At 38.3% G+C, this 18373-nt stretch overlaps 3 protein-coding genes and 1 long non-coding RNA gene across 5 annotated transcripts; 1 reads left to right on the top strand and 3 right to left on the bottom strand.

Annotated features, from left to right (window-relative positions):
- Positions 1 to 1861: 1861 nt before the first annotated feature.
- On the bottom strand, positions 1862 to 5068 carry LOC129453223 (rho-related GTP-binding protein RhoA-B). 2 transcript variants are annotated; one of them, XM_055217352.2, is made up of 5 exons: positions 4932 to 5068; positions 3929 to 4086; positions 2851 to 2971; positions 2645 to 2775; positions 1862 to 2344 (listed from the first exon to the last, which is right to left on the bottom strand). In XM_055217352.2, the coding sequence occupies exons 2-5, from the start codon at positions 4082 to 4084 to the stop codon at positions 2171 to 2173; spliced, it is 582 nt and encodes a 193-aa protein (XP_055073327.1). In that variant the 5' UTR covers positions 4085 to 4086; positions 4932 to 5068; the 3' UTR covers positions 1862 to 2170. The 2 variants fall into 2 exon arrangements, with proteins under 2 accessions (XP_055073327.1, XP_073721562.1); XM_073865461.1 differs by having other exon boundaries at positions 3929 to 4091; positions 4932 to 5021.
- A 201-nt stretch (positions 5069 to 5269) lies between these two features.
- On the bottom strand, positions 5270 to 6465 carry LOC129453220 (olfactory receptor class A-like protein 1). The gene is made up of 2 exons (XM_055217348.2): positions 6325 to 6465; positions 5270 to 6233 (listed from the first exon to the last, which is right to left on the bottom strand). The coding sequence occupies exons 1-2, from the start codon at positions 6381 to 6383 to the stop codon at positions 5270 to 5272; spliced, it is 1023 nt and encodes a 340-aa protein (XP_055073323.2). The 5' UTR covers positions 6384 to 6465.
- Positions 6466 to 7655: 1190 nt separating this feature from the next.
- ora2 (olfactory receptor class A related 2) lies at positions 7656 to 9794 on the top strand. Its single transcript, XM_055217349.2, has one exon. It carries the CDS (start codon positions 7659 to 7661, stop codon positions 8625 to 8627), a length of 969 nt encoding a protein of 322 aa, XP_055073324.2. The 5' UTR covers positions 7656 to 7658; the 3' UTR covers positions 8628 to 9794.
- A 3932-nt stretch (positions 9795 to 13726) lies between these two features.
- Positions 13727 to 18332, bottom strand: LOC129453212 (uncharacterized). The gene is made up of 2 exons (XR_008647373.2): positions 16395 to 18332; positions 13727 to 16286 (listed from the first exon to the last, which is right to left on the bottom strand). It is a non-coding gene; the product is annotated as an uncharacterized lncRNA (long non-coding RNA).
- Between the last annotated feature and the right edge of the window lie 41 nt (positions 18333 to 18373).

An 18373-nucleotide genomic window follows, 5' to 3' on the forward strand; every position in this document is an offset into this window, starting at 1 on the left:
TCCTTACGTGGTGGTCGCCGTCATGTTTCTACAGTAGCCCTAAACCAGGAGCGGGAAACCCTTGAGGGCCACTGTTCTGAGTTCAGTTCCAACCCTAATCAAGTTAATTTCCAAGTAATCCTGAAGACAATAGCTGTTTCTCAATACCAAGTACGCCAAACTCGGACTTGTGTCCTTCGTAGTTCGAACTTGCAAGTTCAGACTCGGAAGAACGAACTCCTGACGCGAAATGCATTCTGGGACACATCACTGTCATAAGTCCACACAAGTCTCCTCTGATGCATCCTCGATAAAATGGGCGGATCAAGAACACATCCGGGGATTTTATGTGAACTTGGGCTTGATGCGAACTTTGATTTGGAACAGTACTTGGTCCGCGACTGATGACGTTTAACAAGTCCACAAGAACACAAGTACAGACAAGAACGCATATTGTGAAACGGCCTTTAATGAGATTTTTCAGGTGTTTTTAATTAGGGCTGAAACTAAACTCTGCAGGACAGTGGCCCTCCAGGACCAGGGTTCAAACTGCTCTTCAGCGCGTGGGTTGTTACTTCATTTTCTCAGACGATAACATGTTTGTCCTATTGGGACTATCGTATGTGTTTTGAAATGAGAGGTGAGCTGTTGATTGCAATTTACAATCTCACCACAACATGTCGCTAAAGTTTACACACACCTTTAAATTATTAACACATTCTTATTCTGTGACAACTTATTTACATTATGTGATGTTTTTTTCTTTTCTTACATTTTAAAAAACTACTCGGAATGCAGATAGAAGAATATAATATTAAGGCAGTGAGTTATATGATGTTATACCACGGGTCCACTGAATGCTTTGATTGGTTGATCCACAGGTGTGCATTATTTTTTGATAAACACACACCTGACCTGTCAAACGTCTGTGGTAACCGTGGTATAAGAGGAATAACTGAATCCGATCCTTTTAATTATTTGAGAATAATGCACACCCGCGTGTTACTTCAATTTGCGTCAAACCACATGACCATCTTGGGTGAGCATTATTTTTGAACAATTCAACGGCCTGTCGTCAATTATTCCTTACTTATTCAGCTGTCTTTAACATCAAAGTTGTGTGCATGTAAGGATCAACACTGTGGCTCAGATATGTTTGTAAAATCACTTAATGTCCTGGAGTGTATTCCAGAAAGCTGGTTATGCGACATACCCGGGTATGTTTAAAATGGAAAACTTTACGTATTCCCCGTGTGTGTACATTAACTCTCAGGTCACCAGTAGGAGGTTAATTGAACTAACTCTTATCAGGTGTTTTGGAACCGACATGATCAAGGCAAGCAGGTTTTAGGTTAATCAGTTGAAAGTTCAGCGTTTGGCTGATGATAAGTTAAGCTCGCTTTCTGGAATACACCCCTGAACTGATCACCTGCCAGTGAACAACATTAATACATGTTAGTTTAATTCATCATTGAAGGGTTTTTAAGATTAATCTGAATTAAAATGTGTGTTCCCAGTAACAATATTTGTTTGGTTTCAATGCATTATGAAATAACAGGGAACAAAATTTATAAATGTAAGCATTTTGTGCATCCTCAGTTCATGACTCCTCTTACATTATTGTAACATTTAAAAACTTATTGTATTGTATGGCTCTCTGCAGGATGAGTTTTCAGCATTTATAAAACATTTAATTCAGTCAAAAAGGTAAAAGTACATACATTCAGTTTCTACTGCAGGTGTCTGAACAAAAAAAAAATAAAGGCTGGTTTGTGGTGGTAGGGTGTGACTTCCTGTTCCTATGTAACATGAAATATTGTTTAAAGCTAAGAGATAAACTCAAGATCTCTTAAGAAACTTTTAACACAAAAGCCAAACAAAAGATTGTTATAAAGATTTTAATACACAAACATACCAAATTCTGTTTCTTTCTGAAAGACAAAAAATGAATTTCAAGTCTTGTCCGTGTGTGCGTGCATGTAGGTCCTGATCTTTTTTTTAACTTTGTTGCATATCTGCATGTGTGGCTCACAGCGCATCACTATGACTTTGACACATTTCGCTGTTGAATGATGTCTAAACAGAACCATTAAATACTGACACAAACTCTCATCACTAGCAGAACTGATTCAGTTAAAAGAATAAAAATAGAAGCAGATGTTAAAGGAGGTGAACACGGGCATTCTGTCCATTACAGCAGGAGGCATTTATTGCTCTTCTTGCCCCTTCTGGCCTGCAGCGCCGCCCTAGTGGCCATCTCGAAAACTTCCCTGACGCCATCCTTCGTTTTAGCGGAGCATTCCATGTATCCGAAGGCACAGATTCTGTTGGCCATATCTCGGCCCTCCTCCGGTTTGACAGGCTCCTGGAGAGGGACGACAAAACAGATTCAGTGTTTCTTGCAACTGCAACAAAACTAAGAGGAAATCAATTTCACTTGAATACGCTCATCATTATGCTTTTCAATTACCGCAAATAATTAGATGAAGCAATGTTTAATAAAAACAATTAAATGGACTATTTTACTGTTTGATAGCTGTATCAGGTTTATTCGACTCCATCGACACTGTGCGTGCTGATAAAGTTCAATTGAAGGATTTCTTTTGGCCCTTCACAGTTCATATAAACAAGATTTTCTACAAGAATAACCTTCAGCGCTCCCCACCTGCTTCATCTTGAAGAGCTCGCGACGCGTGTGTTCATCGTTCCGAAGGTCCTTCTTGTTGCCCACCAGGATTATGGGAACGTTGGGGCAGAAATGTTTGACCTCTGGAGTCCATTTCTCTGGAATGTTCTCTGCAAAAGAGAGGAATTAAAGGTCAACAGACTGAGACGTACATGAACGATGTGAGCTGAGCGGGACTCACTTACCGAGACTGTCGGGACTGTCGATGGAAAAGCACATTAGGATGACGTCTGTGTCGGGATAAGACAGCGGCCGCAGTCGATCGTAATCCTCCTGACCTGCTGTATCCCACAGTGCCAACTCGACCTGAAAACATCCGCACGAGACATTGAACGTTGTGACATACGAACCCCACAAGAAATGTCACCATTGATGGGGGAGTATTTGATATTGGTATAAAGAGACTTGTCGTGCTCACGGTGAACACAGTGACACTTTTAAAGCTGCTTTCATCTCATCATTTATCCATTTTGAAACTCCAAGTCTTTACACTGAAGAAGCAATTATTAAACCAAATCAAATGTGTTACGAAGCAGAGGTCTCCAACGAGGTCCTACAGAGTTTATCTCTCTAATCCAACACACCTGAAGAAGCTCATCATGATCTCTGAGATCACTAGAAACATTTGCTGCGTCCGAAACCGCCTACTACATACTATATAGTACGCGAAAAGCAGTAGGCGAAGCGAGTAGTATGTCCGAATACATAGTATTCGAAAATCAGTATGCGAAAAGTACCCGGATGACCTACTACTTCCGGTTAGATTTTGCAGTGTGCATACGATGGACGCTACACTATCCCATGATGCCCCGGACGAGGAGTTATCCAACGAAGAAGAAGAGGCACGCGGCTGTTTTCGCGCTGAAATGACACGACGTGATGACGACATATGTCACGTGATGTAGCAACATGGCGGATGTAGTACGTCCGAATCTCATTCATACTACCAGGATTCATACTATACAGTACCTACTGTTTTAACGCCAAGTAAGTAGGTACTTCATCTAATTCAGTACCTACTATACAGTATGCGGTTTCGGACGCAGCCATTAACATACAGATGTGTTGGAGTTAAACTCTTAATTTAAGATTTCAGACCTCCAGGATAAGAGATCTCTAGTCTTGAGCAAGAATGACACTTTCTTAAACATTAAATCTAAACAAAACCCAGAAAACTTTCAAGATAAAACTCTAATAGACAATACGACCAACACATATAAATGACAGAAGAAGAACACGGTCCACATCTGTGCTAATATTTACCTGTTTACTGTCCACTTCAATGTCAGCCACATAGTTTTCAAACACAGTTGGGACATAAACTTCTGGAAACTGATCTTTACTAAAGACGATGAGGAGGCAAGTCTTCCCACAAGCACCATCACCAACGATCACCAGCTTCTTACGGATGGCGGCCATATCTGCAGTACAAACTACACAAGTGAATATCTGTGCACTGTATTTAACAATAACACAGTGTGTGAGATGAACAATGTTTTAAAACATGACCATTAAGAGTTATTAAAAGAGTGCAAAAAACATCATCAGTGACATTCATTCTCTTAAACAGGCTTCATTATTTTGATATGAACCATAAATGTCAACTGCAATATTTTTGGATTTGGGCTAAAATGACATGGACATTGTCATATCCCCAAAAATGGATAAGTATATAAATAATACCATCAGAACATAAATAAAAACACAAACATGACAACAAAGACAACAGGCTTAAATTATATCAAATCCATCATGACCCAAATGTGTGACCCTGCATGTAAAAAGACGACTAAAGACTCAAAATCAAATCATGGGGGAAAAAAAGCATCAAGGTCTCATTTTAAATGATTAATTAATCTTACTCAGTTAACATGTGTTAAGATGTAAGTTAAGGGTTTATGCGCCGATTTAAAATTCAATGCAGATATTGTTATTATGAGATACAACATTAGACACTACAACGCTAAAATAGTAAAGGGTAAAAAAACCAAACCCTAACACTTATATATAGCTCATCTGTAATTAAAATAAAGAATTATTCGTTTTTAAAAGTACACATTTATTTAAACGAATGATTAAAGCTGTGTTGCTGCTAAGATAACAGGCTACTAAAGCGGAAGTGACCCGACTCTTGTCATTAAAGCGCTCTGATGGTTAAAAATGAAGCGCACCCATCGAGTCAATCGGTGAATTTAAACCTTATTACTTGAATTAATCATTTATTTCATGTGAATGAATAGAAGAATCCGATTAAATTTGATTTTACCGTCGGATTAATTCGTCTCGAGTTTTCCGGGTCGGTTCAGTGCGCGCGCCTGAAGCCAGACACACTCAGACAAGATGGCGACTGAAAAGCAACCCGTCAAAATAAGAGTCACACTAGAACGGAATAAAAGTGTCACAATAAGAGTCACAATAGATCTGAACAAATGTGTCAAAATAAAACCTTTCGAGGAGTTTTCGTCATTTTATTGTCTGTATTAAAATGTGTTGTTTTCACATTCAGAAATTTCAGATACAGATATGGCATACTATAGAGATTTTTAATCAATTTGTTAAACCCAATTACAACTCTTTCCTGAGGCCTAGAGCTCTATGTTCTGGTCAGTTTTTAACATTTGAGTCCTTGTTGTCCACTGTTTGCTGCTCTTGGTCTGAGGCTGCACACACCATCCTCGCTTTGACCTTCTTATTAGAGGAGATGATGAGGAACGGGCTGAGAGATGCATAACACGAGGAGAAAAACACTCTCATATCGGCCACCACGGGAGGCACCTGGGTCACGGTAAGCATGTAGATCCAGATCACGTTATCGATGCCAAAAAACACAGCGTACAGAACCACCAACATCAGCACCGTCTTGGCGGCCCGCGTTTCCATGGTGGCGCCCTGTTGTGGCCGCCGGATGCCTCTCACTTTCCTGCTGTGGCGATGCAGGAGGACCAGGATGTAGACGCTGGAGCCCAGCATCAGGCCCACGAAAGCGAAGTCTCGCACCGAAACCGCGACCCCGTTAATGACGTAGGACAAGTTATCGCGGAAGTCGACGTGGCAAAAGCCCAGATTGAGTGTGAACGGGGGGACGGTACCGTTACGAGGGGCCACAGAGAAGAACGGGGCGGCTATACACACGGCCATGTTTATAAACCACAGCATCGCGAACGTGGGGATGACCAGCTGCGGCAGCTTGGCCTTTAGCCTGGACAGATACGGTCCTGACGCAGGTGCAACGGTCACCGCCTGGAAGACGCTCAGCATGCAGGTGATGCAGACCGACAGAGCTCTGGCGATGCGGTACGTGTAGATCACCACCTTGCAGCCGCCATCGTCGAGCAGATTTCTCAGGCCGAACACGGTCATGGTCTGCGGGATGCAGCGCGTCAACAGCAGCATGAGGTCAGCGAAGGCCAGGTGGCACATAATCATGTCCACGGGCTGCAGGTTCAGATCGGTCAGCATGATGTGGATGTAGGCCAGTAGGACCACGACATTGGCAAGGATGCCCAGTCCTGCCTGCAAGAGGAAGGAGACGCCTTTGATGGTGATGCATAAGTCCATAGAACCGCTCCTGTGCACGGCCAAAACACAATAGTTGCAGATTTATTCCTGAACGTTTGCAATGATCTAGAGCAAGAATTCATTGGATTTGATCCACCTACCTGTGTCCAAGCTTGTGGAAATGTTCTGTTTGTAGGATTTTCTGTAGTTGACGACTCATGCTACGTGAATATATAGCTTCTAATGGACCCGTGGGACACGGCACAAACCAAGGAAACCAAGAAAACAAGAACAATTACTCAAGAGCCTTCAGTGAATGTTCATATTGCTTGCGCATATTGTTGATTTTGTACGTGATAAAGTAAATAAAATTCAGGTCTTTGGATGATCTTTTTATTCTCTCATTTTTGTACATTTCTTTTGCTCTCGCTTGCTTTTGTTTCTTGTGGTGGCATCCCAAAAAGGGGAAAAAATACTATTGCGTACCTTCTCTGGATCTGTCGCACAACTGTGAAATGATCTGCGGGTTGAGATAAGATCTGCTGATTCTGTAGCTATCTCTGCCAACACCTCACTTACTAATACAGAATTTAATATTTTTATCTTTTATCTTTATCTTTCTTGTCCTTTAAAAAATCCTTGTGTATGTATACTGACTTGATGAGACTAGTTCTAATGCTCTTTGGAAAAAAGCGTCTGCTAAATGACTAAATGTAAAAGTTCTAGATTTTCTTTTGTAGGATTTTTTCTAAATGGTCATTTGTTAAAGATTTATTTTTATTGTTAACCTTTTGATCAATATTTTTTGTTTTTTGTATTGTTTACTACTAAAAGCGTTTGTCCCTCGTGTGTCCTCACAATATAATTAGACAACATTAAGATCATTAGCAAATGAATCTTTATAAACATCTCTGTTATGAGCCGGTTTAGGGCGTGTGGATGAGGTCGGGCAGGTCTCGACTCGTCTGTTTTCTGTTGTGGTTCATCTCGTATCGTCATATCAGATCCCTGTGATTCCTCAGGAGATTTGAATGCTTTAGTCCTTTTCTCTTGTGTTCATCTTAAACAGATCAACAATGATACAATGTGCAATATATGTAAAATAAAGCAAACGCATCTTATAGGTGCTCATGTTATGACCATTTCACACGTGAGAACATTTTTCTAACCCAAGATGGTCTGAGTTTGCCTCGCATGTTTTTGTTGACCTGTATGGTGTCAGTCACTGAGATGAATGTTGCAACAGAATCACTGGACTGCACATCATTCACATAATTAAGTTCAAGTGTAAGATCACTGGACCGTCCTGTACATTAACATCCCTATGGCTCTAACAAGACTATAAGAACAGATGATCATTCTGAGGTGCTTGGGGTTGCAGTGAAGCACTACTTATAGATCTTAATGAGAGACAAAGAATCTACAAGTGTTTCTAAGTTTAAAAATAAAATATTTTCAACCTAGGAAGATTCGTTGTCGACCGTCATAGTCCAAAATGATCAACTCGGATGCTTGGACCCGCGGAATGCTCTTCCTGTCGCTCGCAGTGATGGGCGTTCCGGGCAACGGCGCTGTCATCTGTGCTTTCCTCTCTGCGATGTATCACGAGGGTCATCTCTTACCTGCTGATGCCATCGTGCTGCACCTGGCATCTGTCAACATTACGGTGGTGGGCGTGCGCTGCCTGCTGGAGGTTCTCGCCACTTTCGAGATCTACAACGTGTTTGACGATGTCGGTTGCAAAGCCGTCATCTTCATATACCGCACTTCCAGATCTTTGTCCATCTGGTTGACGTTCGTTCTGAGTGCATATCAGTGCTTGAGCATCGCTCCGCCCGGGTCACGCTGGGCTAACGCCCGTGTTCTGGTAGCTCGATACCTGGGGGCCATTTTCCTGGCATTATGGTTGATCAACACCTCCATGAGCGTCGCTCCCCTTCTGTTTGCCATAGGTGCCAAGAACGACTCCAAACTCATACAGAACGGAATCAACGTGGAGTTTTGCTTCCTGGCCTTTCCGTCCAAGATCTCTCGGGACGCCAACGGCGGTGCCCAGGTAGGAAGAGATGTGGTGCCCATGGCGTTGATGGCAATGGCCAGCCTCATCATTCTGGTCTTCTTATATCGCCACAGCCAGCAGGTGAAGGGTTTACGGAGCGGCGGAGCGGTCACGGCCGGCAGGCAGGGCCAGTCTGCTGAACGGCGGGCGGCTATCACCGTGGTCACCTTAGTAACGCTGTACGTGTTGTTTTATGGGGTAGATAACGGGCTGTGGGTTTACACGCTGACAGTTCAGCAGACTATGGGTTCATCGCTGATCTCGGACATAAGAATTTTCTTTGCATCTTTGTACGCGGCCGTAAGTCCCATCATCATCATCATCTCCAACAGGAAGGTGAACAGACAGCTGGTGTGTGGGAACCGGCTGATAACACTTTCTGACCCCATACAGCCCAAAGTCTGATGCATCACAGCTTATCTTGAACTAAAACACTACAACAGGTGTGATGAAGTCAAAGAGTAAAAGACAAACCTGTTTCTGTTATAGACCCTTTGAATGTTTGTACACAATGATGACGTGGCAGCGTATGTGTGCGCCATTTGGCAAGAATCAGCAGTGAAGCAACACAGACAGAGAAAATTATTTTAATAAGTTAACTTTATCAACTTTTTCCAACACATCTACCAGATCCGTGTACTATAGTGGAGTGGATAGAAGATGTTAGCAGATGGCCAAATATAAAGTTGCCAGATGCATATATGTATATGAGTATATTAGTGCAACCAAACGCAACAACCAGACATTTTGATGCTGGGAAACCCTTTGAATAAATTTTCTGAGTTGCTAACATGTTAGAACCAATGGGGAATAACACCACGTCTGTTGCCTAAATGCACACGCATGCTATTTGATCACGTGAGCTGTAAAAGGGTCTATAATGAATAAATGTCTCACAAAAACATGTTGCATTTATTAGCACATTTCTTTTCATTGGTCTTTGATAAGGTATGAGCTGTGTTACATATTCTTTGAAAATACTTAAAGATGTTAGTTTTTGCTTTTCTCCGACCTAAATTCATGTTTCTTGATATATTTTTGCAATAAATTTTGAAGGTGTTTTTGGGGAACTTTGAAGTCAGCTCTCCACACAGGTGTCCTGCAGGAGAATCACAGGTGTGTAAATCAGCTCTGTGTTATAAGAGTTTTCTTGATTATTTTCACACTACAGTCTTTATTATAACACATTTTGTTTTATCTTTTTGTCAAGCATTATAGGTGTTAAAATGTACATTTTTTTTTGCCAGATTAAAAAGGTGAATATATGACCATATTGCATGTCCAAATACTTTCTTGGATGAGTGAATGTGTTTGTTCTCTAAAGGGTCATACTGGATGTTTAAGTGCAGTGTATCGATTTATTGCAGGCTGTGTGCTGTAAGAAAAAGTGACAAGTAGATGCATACCTACTCAAATCATATTTATTTACAGACTTTTTTTTATTGTAATTCAGAGTTTTACATTCTTTGTGACACTGATAAATGATGTCAGGTTAGAAGACAAGAGACGTGACAATGTTATTAGAGAAGACACATCATGTGTTTGAAGACTCCTTCATGTTGGGTTTTATCAGACGCTCGATCCGTGTGTTATTTTCTTCACTCGACTGAAGTCTGATCTGTTTAAACAGACTCCGGTGGAATGAAGGACACAACACACAGATATTCACCCAGCTGATCTGTTATAAACGTGGACATTAATGACACATGTAAGAAGTGATTTCTTCTGCGTGTGACAGCATAAGATTTCCTAACACAGACATTTCCCTGCACAAGACCAGACCTGCTGTGAATCTGCCCTCCAGCGATATACACACACGCAAACAAATCAATCTTATTGAAACTTTATTATAGACTATAAATACAAAAATCAAGAGTACAAAAATGCTTATCTTATCTAAACTCTCACTTGAATCCATCTGTTCATTAAAATGATTAACTTTATACTCACCGAGAGGTTCAAACTCAAATGACCTGCAAATATAAAACGCTCAGGATAAGCAAACGCATTATGAAGAGTTTGTTAATGTCTGTTGGTTTCTGGCAGATAGAGAAGAGAAACTGTTATTCCTCTTACACAATGAAAAGAAGAAGCAGAAAGAAGAAGCAAGATCTGTTCAGACAACTAAAGTTAGCGTCAGCTTGTCTCTGGTCACTTACCTGTATCAGGTACAACATTCATTCAGACACTTGCAATAAAGCATCAAGAGCGAGCTCCACCCCAGAGCCTTAGCTCCGCCCACTGAAGCTGAAACTCCTCAGAAACCAACACGGGAAAACAAACCTCTTGTTTAAAATCATGATATCAAAGCTTTACATTCAAAAGTTTGCTGCAGGCTGTGCTTCCATCCAAATAGTGGACAAATCCAGCATCTTACGTCCAGTATACTTCTTTACGAGTCGTCTTGCAGCATCTGAACACATTCATCACAGATTTTGCAATAACTGATGTAGTTGTTGCAGTGTGAGTTCATATTTTGACATGTAGGTTTGATAATGTCACCATATAAGGAAGCGCAGAACTGTCGGCCCTGTCCGGACTCGCTGGAGGAATGTGAAAGTATAGAGGATTTTAACATCACACCATTCACACAATATCTTATGAACGACACTCTTTTTATTGCTTACACTTGACAATGTAGTGAAACTATCTGAGCACCCTTCAAACAAGATACATTTATACAAAAGTTGTCAATTCAAAAGATGAATCATCTTGTATTTATTTATTTATTTATTTTTGCTTTGTATAAACATTCTTGCTATTATGCCGTTTATTCATTTTAATTAAAACAAGATACAAAATACTGACGGGGAAAGTCTAAAGTGTTCAAGCTTTCACTATTAACTCGTTTTATTTTTATTTGGATATTATTTGTGATTTTATTTCACTGCTTGTTCCTATTTGTTTTCTTGTCATGCTACACTCATTGCTTCTCTGTAACAAACACAAATGGTTTCAGTGTCGTGAGATGAGTTAAAGTTTGATTAATGAAGCTGAAAGAAAATAATCCTGCAGTGCACAGAGAAGTTTAATGATCATTAACACTGCGTATGTCTTCATGAATACATTAGCAGAGCTCTGCAAGAATGTGGACAGGATTGAACATGCAGTCGTCCGTTTCCTCTGGATGTGTTGAAGTGACACAACATAAAGAGAAAGAACTGGATTGTGTAAATGTTAGCAATGCTTCATATTTAAGACTCCATTCTGAATGTATCGTACAAATGCACATTTACACACAGACTATGTTTTAACTAAACAAGGAAGTTATTGGAAAATTGACACAAATTGAGAATATTTTACTTTTTATCATCATGAGGTGAAACACTGTGTGTTTTTAAGGACCGTCGCTGAAGACAAGGCCATAGTGAAACTTATAAAATAATACCTTACGAAAAGGTTTTATTGTGGTAAAAGTGTAGTAATCATGTTCTTTTGGTGCATTGATTACTATCCGCAAAACCATTGTTTTACTATACCATGTTTATTTAACTGTATTAAAACCATGGCTAATTTTCGTAAGGGAATATAGTAACAGCTCAAAGTTTATAATAATTCTAGATTAAGGTGATCAATATTTTTCTAATAAAAAGGCCATGTCCTAGTTCAATAGTTAAAAAAACATTAAAATCTCATTGGTTATTATCTAAGAATTACAAAACCTTTTTTTTATGTTTTCGTCTTTTTATTGTTGTTGAGTCTCAAATTCAGTTCATTGTAAATCTATTTTTTTGTTTTCCTTTTTTACAATATACAGATATGACATTAATGTTGTGATCAATTAACTATATTGGTTTATTACTTTAATTTAACCTGAGTAGTTACCTTGAACCTGATAACTTACTTTGACTTCATATCTTTTGATACCTTGACGTTTTCTCTTGTCTGCAGTGATGCGCGATCAAATAATCAGTGTAGCTCGCAGCTCCCTCTGCTGGTGAAAATAATCATCACATGATCGCTCCGGTCCGGTCTTACAAACTTAAGCCTTTTTACTGTATTTGCTGGTTGGTTGGGACGTGCTGTAAAACGGGGACATTTTCGGGGACATAACACAACCTCCCCCCAAAAAACCGCGACTTTCCTCGGAAAACGGGAACGTCTGGTCACGTTATTAATACATTTAAAGCTGCATCAGCAAAGATTTACTTTATTAGTTCTCAACCGTTTAAATAAACCACAAAAACATGTAAATTAATATACATTTTAGAAAATGATACAGATCATATAAAATTTAAAACACAAAGAGAAATATAAATAAATCTAAACCACAGAGTTATGAAAGGATGTAAATGCAGATCTTCATTATCTTCCAGTGCAGTAGGAGGCGCAAATGCACCAAACCAGCGCCGATAAACACAAAAGAAGAAGTCGCGGGCACGCGATTCAGAAAGTTTGTTTTATTTAATTTTTATTTCCTTAACAAGAACAATACAATATTTCAGATAAACACCAAAAGAGAATCAAAAAGTATAACCATAGTTTATATGAATATGTCTACATTTGAACTAGTGATGCAACTCAACTCAGAATGACTAACAATTTCTAAAATGACTTTTACCTCAAATGTTTTCCTTAAATTGCTAAATGTCATCTAGATTCTAGATTATTTCGCAGTCAGTGTGTTAACATTTTTGCATTATATGTAATCTTGGATGTCAAGTCGAGATTAGTCACGAGCATGTTTTAGTGGTGTATTACTGCCATCTGCTGCTGAGCTGGATCCCAAACTCATCTGTGGCCTGATTTTTAGTCGTTACCCAGGTAAGTATGGGCTTAGTTTGAGCAAACTATGGTAACTTACACTACACTACTAACCAGTGTTGACAACTTTCGGGGGGACAAATACGCTTAAAAACAAGAACAAAACGAGCCCAATTTTATTTTGATCAAACAGTCAAATATTTTAAATATCATGAAAACAATAATATGAAATATAAATAATATAAAGATATGTAGGCTACTTTAAATAATTGTGTAAGTAGTAACTCAAATGGAAACTCACCAAAGTTTAGAAACACTCCTTACCTGACAGTGGTTTGATCCATAAATAAATAGTTTTAAACAAAAATGTGTACACACTTACTTACCAGTACAATTCTGGCTGTATTATTTGTGTCCCCCTCAAAAATTGTTATTAAGAAATTGTACATTTTACGTATTTTCGCCCTTCTGTTAGATGAAATTTACGGCCATGCCCGTGACCTAATGGCAACCAGAGAGTTTGCAGGTTGTGACTGAGGTGTCCTTGAGCGAGTCCTCTATAACTCCCCTGGTGCTGTAGAGATATCTGCCCACTGCTCCATGTGTGTGTGTGTGTGTGTGTGTGTCTGTGTGTGTGTGTGTCTGTGTGTGTGTTTGTCACATTACAAGAATTGGTCATTACATCACCTTCATACCTTCATAAAGTTTCAAGGCAGCGTTACATGAAAATGGAAATAAATGGAAACAAAGAAAAGTATTAAATTATATCCTAAGTGATTATATTCTAACAGACATGGCAATGAAAGCATACATTCTTTAATAATAATGGTAATAACAATACATTTTATTTAAAGGTGCCTTTTTAAACAATCAAGGTTACTGAACAACAATAATAACAAATACATTTTAATCAAATAGTTACAAAACAATACAACTTGAACCGGCAGTACAGAGCTGTGAGCTGGGGTGCAGAATAACTAAAGACTCTTTAGTTACAAGACAGACAGAATGAAGATAGACCCGATACCAAGATTCTTGATTACATGCTCGTTTATTCCATCTGGGTAAACCAAAGAGTGACAAGATAACTCACAACACACCTGCACGCTGAAAACATAAAGACACAAGCATTGCAAAGGAAACTGCTTTTGTAAAGAAAATTTACCCCACATCCCAGGTGGAATTATAATCACTGCCGTACCTGTAAATAATGTGAAATTATATATTAAGTGAAATCTACTGGGGAATAAAACATGCAGAGTGGTGAAGAAGCAAGGTAGGTACGCAAACACGAGTGCACAGAAACTCAAATATGGTCACGGCAAGTGGGATCACAATATACTCATTTTAAGTGTACACCTGCTGAGGATTAAAGCCAAGCTAAAATAAAAAATAAAAAAACGTCTCGAGATTAAAGTCATTATAATGCGAGATTAAACTAATAGTTTTTTCAGAAAAAATGTCAAAATAAATAAGATTACAGGAATAAAGTCGTAATATTGTGAGGATTAAGTCAATATAACAAGAATAAAATATTTGACGAATAAAGTCAGTGCTATGAGAATAAAGCTGTAATGTTTATAGAGAAGAATATTATATAGTTTACATTATTGAGTTTATAGTGATGTTAACAAGCAGATACCAAATGAGATGTCTGCCTTATTAATAAAACAGGCAAATGAGGGAGATGTGCACAGAATCTGAATGCAACAAGCAAAGTTTCAATTAAGGCGTATTCTTAATGTGGCCTAATGCATTATAAGCGTTCATTTACATTCAGCATTTGCTTTCATAGTTTTCTAAGGGAATGTGCTAATTTGTTTTCATATTCTTGCTTTCATGAGAAGAAACCTAAAGGCATTAAGATGTGAATCGATTTCTGCTTGTTGCTGTTTACATGAGGCAGATTCCTTCTGATTGCCTTTCTGTTGCTTATTAATAATACTTCACCAACCTGAAAATTCAAGACAGACCTAAATATACATTTCTTCATGTAATGTTGACATTTTCTCACCTGTAGAGTTTTGTGCATGAAACATTTGTATTGAAATGTTTGTATTTACCCTGTCTTAGCAGCTATGAGGCGCTAACAGTCTTCACTGGCTCTCTCACATGCAGAAGGAGATAAGATAGAGACCTCCGAAAACAAATGAGGCACTGCTAGAACATCTACTGTATAGATGAATGAGATATAGTGTATATTTCCTACAAAAATTAATTCTTTTCAGAAAACACTTTTAAAGTGGCTGTCAGATGCCAGAATGATGCTGTCTGTTTGATCCAGATGGTCCAGTTACAACATCCATCAGCATCTTGCGGCTTCATTTCAGAGGTTAAAGCCAAATAATACAAATGGCACAAATTTTTACATCACAAAAATCACGAGGAGAAACCAAAATACTTTGAGTCCAGAATAGCAATGGTCACATGATATCTGGTGTATAGTGCATATTGATTTGTCAGGTTCAAAATTTCTTACAAAATCGATTGATATTTGGCTGGAGAATCACTTTAATTCTGTTTCGTTTTTAATTTTCTCATTTTGTTGTGTAATGCCTCCTTAAATGATCGTAAAAGTCTTTAGAGCCTTCGGTCATAATTATGACATGGAAACAATATTCAAAAACACAATATATGAAAGCGAGTTAGTAAATCTATACTTGAATAAAACAATATAATATCAGTAATATTAATAAATTGAAATGTTTTTAATCTGTAACAGTGGTAAGAAAGTCCTGCAGTGACTTTGGTGGATGTAAGTAAAGCTGTTGAGCAATGTGAAGGTCATTTTAAAGAAGGCCATCATCTGAATTTTTAGCACCACATACATTCATCTCATCACAGTAGAATAATAACGAAGCTGTTTAGTCATTTTTTAGAATTTACATTCAAAACATCACAATTGCTATCATTGATATCATTTAAAGTGCCCTGTCAGGTGGCTGTATATGTGCTAATCATCATCCCGTTATTATCTATACAGTACGTGTCTATCTATCATCTGTGTTTGTGTTCAGTTATGACAAAGCAATAACACACAGAGCAGAAACATGTTGAAAGTTTTTCTAGAAGAAGAAAACTGAAGAATGAGTCTCAGTCATGGTCTATATTTGTATGCGTCTTTACCTCTAGACTGGCAACAGCTGTTCATGAGACATTCCCTGAGGCTTATAGGATCATCTGTGCATTTGTCTTGCTATTCTGTCAAGATTCACACCTCTGCCGAAACAGATACAGTTTCCTATAGGAAAATGTCTGAGATGAAGGAGCTATAATTAAACGCTGCCACCTTCTATACGGGGTTGGGCTCCTTGTTTCACTCTTGCCCTTTTTTAGTCTGTCAAGAATTTCTAAAGAAAACTGAGAAGAAAAACAAATGTATTCATATTGGCCATTCACATATACAGTGTGAGATTGTGATGTTTAGTGAAATACGAAAGATTGGAGTAATTAACAGATATGCGGTACCATAGAAGTTTTTCCAGGTACAGGACCGATAGACGCGAATCATCGTCACGTCACAACATCGTGATTTTGAAAAGAGAGAATACAACATCAGGTCTGTAAGTTCACATTTGGTGCAAGCTGCTACTTCTGTCAACAGACTCTTGCGATGGAAATCAAGATCATGAGCTCGTGCACTCACTTCTTTGATATGGGTTATTAATAAAAATGCTGTTGCTGCTGCAACTTTATACCAGAGGCATGTGGACTCTCCCCCGCAGCTAATCCAGGGCCATCACGCCTGTGGACCAATGCCAAACCACAAGCTGAGCTATTACAGTAAATACCCGACGGACACGACACCATACATGGAATACAAGCAAATCCAAATTTGTCATTTTTTACTTTTACCCTTCACTGCTTGATAGGCACAAAACTATAAATGTGTGTAACTGATCTAAGCAGCTCTGATCATCACTGAGGACTGAAACCATCTTAACTGCACTGTAAAAATTCTGTAGAAATTACAGTATTACTGGGTATTACTGGCAACTAGCTGCCAGTAACTTACTGTCGATTTTACATTTATTTTATTTACTGGCAACAGTTTGTTCAAAGTTAAATTAACATGAAACATTTTCAATCTTTACCTTCTACAGAAAGTTACTGTCAACCAGCTGCATAATTACAGCAAATTTTTTACAGTGTGACCATCTTCATGAGCGAGCCTCTATATTTGAATTGTTTTCATCCGCATGTGTTCTCATACCACAAGCAATTTAACTTGACTGCCTTGTTTGATTGGACTTATTTACAAACCTGCTAAGCTTGCAAATGGTGTGTAACTGAATCCCAGGGTTGTTTGACAGCTCCTCCACAGCATCGCCACTGGTGCATTGTGAAAATTCCAGTGAGATTAACTGCTGCCACCATTAAGGAGTACCAAGGAGAATTTATTTTGAATTTGATTCAAGCTTAACGCAGAATAAATGTTTAGTGCTACATTTGTGTTTTTTGTTTTGTTTTGTACAACAGAATTTAACATAACTTTTCTAACTTGCAGTCCTACCCCCTATCTCTGTTATCTTAATTTAACTGTCGATTTGTTCACTTTATTTAATTAAGATACATTTTCAGTCTCTAATTTAATTTCTGATTCCTTTTTAATTTTACTTAACTTTAGTGTATATAATATTTTTGTATTTTCTATAAAGTAGGTCTATACCATATCTACATTGTACTACAGGTTGCTTATGCAGCTATATGTGCAAAATAAAAATCTTGAATCTTAAATTATATGTTACTTATCCAATAGTCAATGTTAACTACTCAATGTGTCTTGCAAAAAAATACATAAGGCTCATTTAATTCCAGTACACAGACTATTTATGATCATATTTACTAATATTAATAGTAAACTTGATTGTCATCATATCGGCAACTTGATAAAACTTCATTGTCATCATATGGTCAATTTTTTACTTCTTCATATTACCATATCAATTAAATTAATCATTCCCCCCATTAAATTGGACCAGAAAGAAACTTAAGAATACACTTTCTCATAATGACTATTAAACAGTAAAGTCTTACCAATAAATCAATTAACACCCAAACTTGAATTATATGTACATGATCAGGTTAAGCATTTATTGGAAAGGTTATGTTCTGCTTGTCTTCAGACTCTTATAAAATGCCCTTGAAGCATTGAGGGACATGCAGGCATGTAATTGGTCACAACTTGTCATTTTAATTCTCCCCATATTCTTATATTTCAAAAGACTTTTACCCATACCCATAGATTATAAACTATTACTGTCTATTTTTACAGCAGAAAGCAAATTAAACGGACTCACTGACAATTGATTTTTAATCGCTAAATTCTGTACTTAATTTACTGTAGGTGTAACATAATGCATAGAGTAAATTCATTCATACACAGAAACTACAATAGTCACTCATCAGTCAGTCAGCTGTCTCCCATTAGGATAAAAATACCAATG

This window comes from Misgurnus anguillicaudatus, unplaced genomic scaffold, assembly GCF_027580225.2.
Source record: "Misgurnus anguillicaudatus unplaced genomic scaffold, ASM2758022v2 HiC_scaffold_31, whole genome shotgun sequence".
Taxonomy (NCBI): domain Eukaryota; kingdom Metazoa; phylum Chordata; class Actinopteri; order Cypriniformes; family Cobitidae; genus Misgurnus; species Misgurnus anguillicaudatus.

Coding starts and splice junctions, on each gene's coding strand:
- LOC129453223 (XM_055217352.2), bottom strand. CDS start 4,084: ATGGCCGCCATCCGTAAGAAGCTGGTGATCGTTGGTGATGGTGCTTGT. Junction 2,776..2,850: donor CGACAGTCCCGACAGTCTCG/GTAAGTGAGTCC, acceptor TCTCTTTTGCAG/AGAACATTCCAGAGAAATGG. Junction 2,345..2,644: donor AGCTCTTCAAGATGAAGCAG/GTGGGGAGCGCT, acceptor GTCCCTCTCCAG/GAGCCTGTCAAACCGGAGGA.
- LOC129453220 (XM_055217348.2), bottom strand. CDS start 6,383: ATGAGTCGTCAACTACAGAAAATCCTACAAACAGAACATTTCCACAAG. Junction 6,234..6,324: donor TTCCACAAGCTTGGACACAG/GTAGGTGGATCA, acceptor GGCCGTGCACAG/GAGCGGTTCTATGGACTTAT.
- ora2 (XM_055217349.2), top strand. CDS start 7,659: ATGATCAACTCGGATGCTTGGACCCGCGGAATGCTCTTCCTGTCGCTC.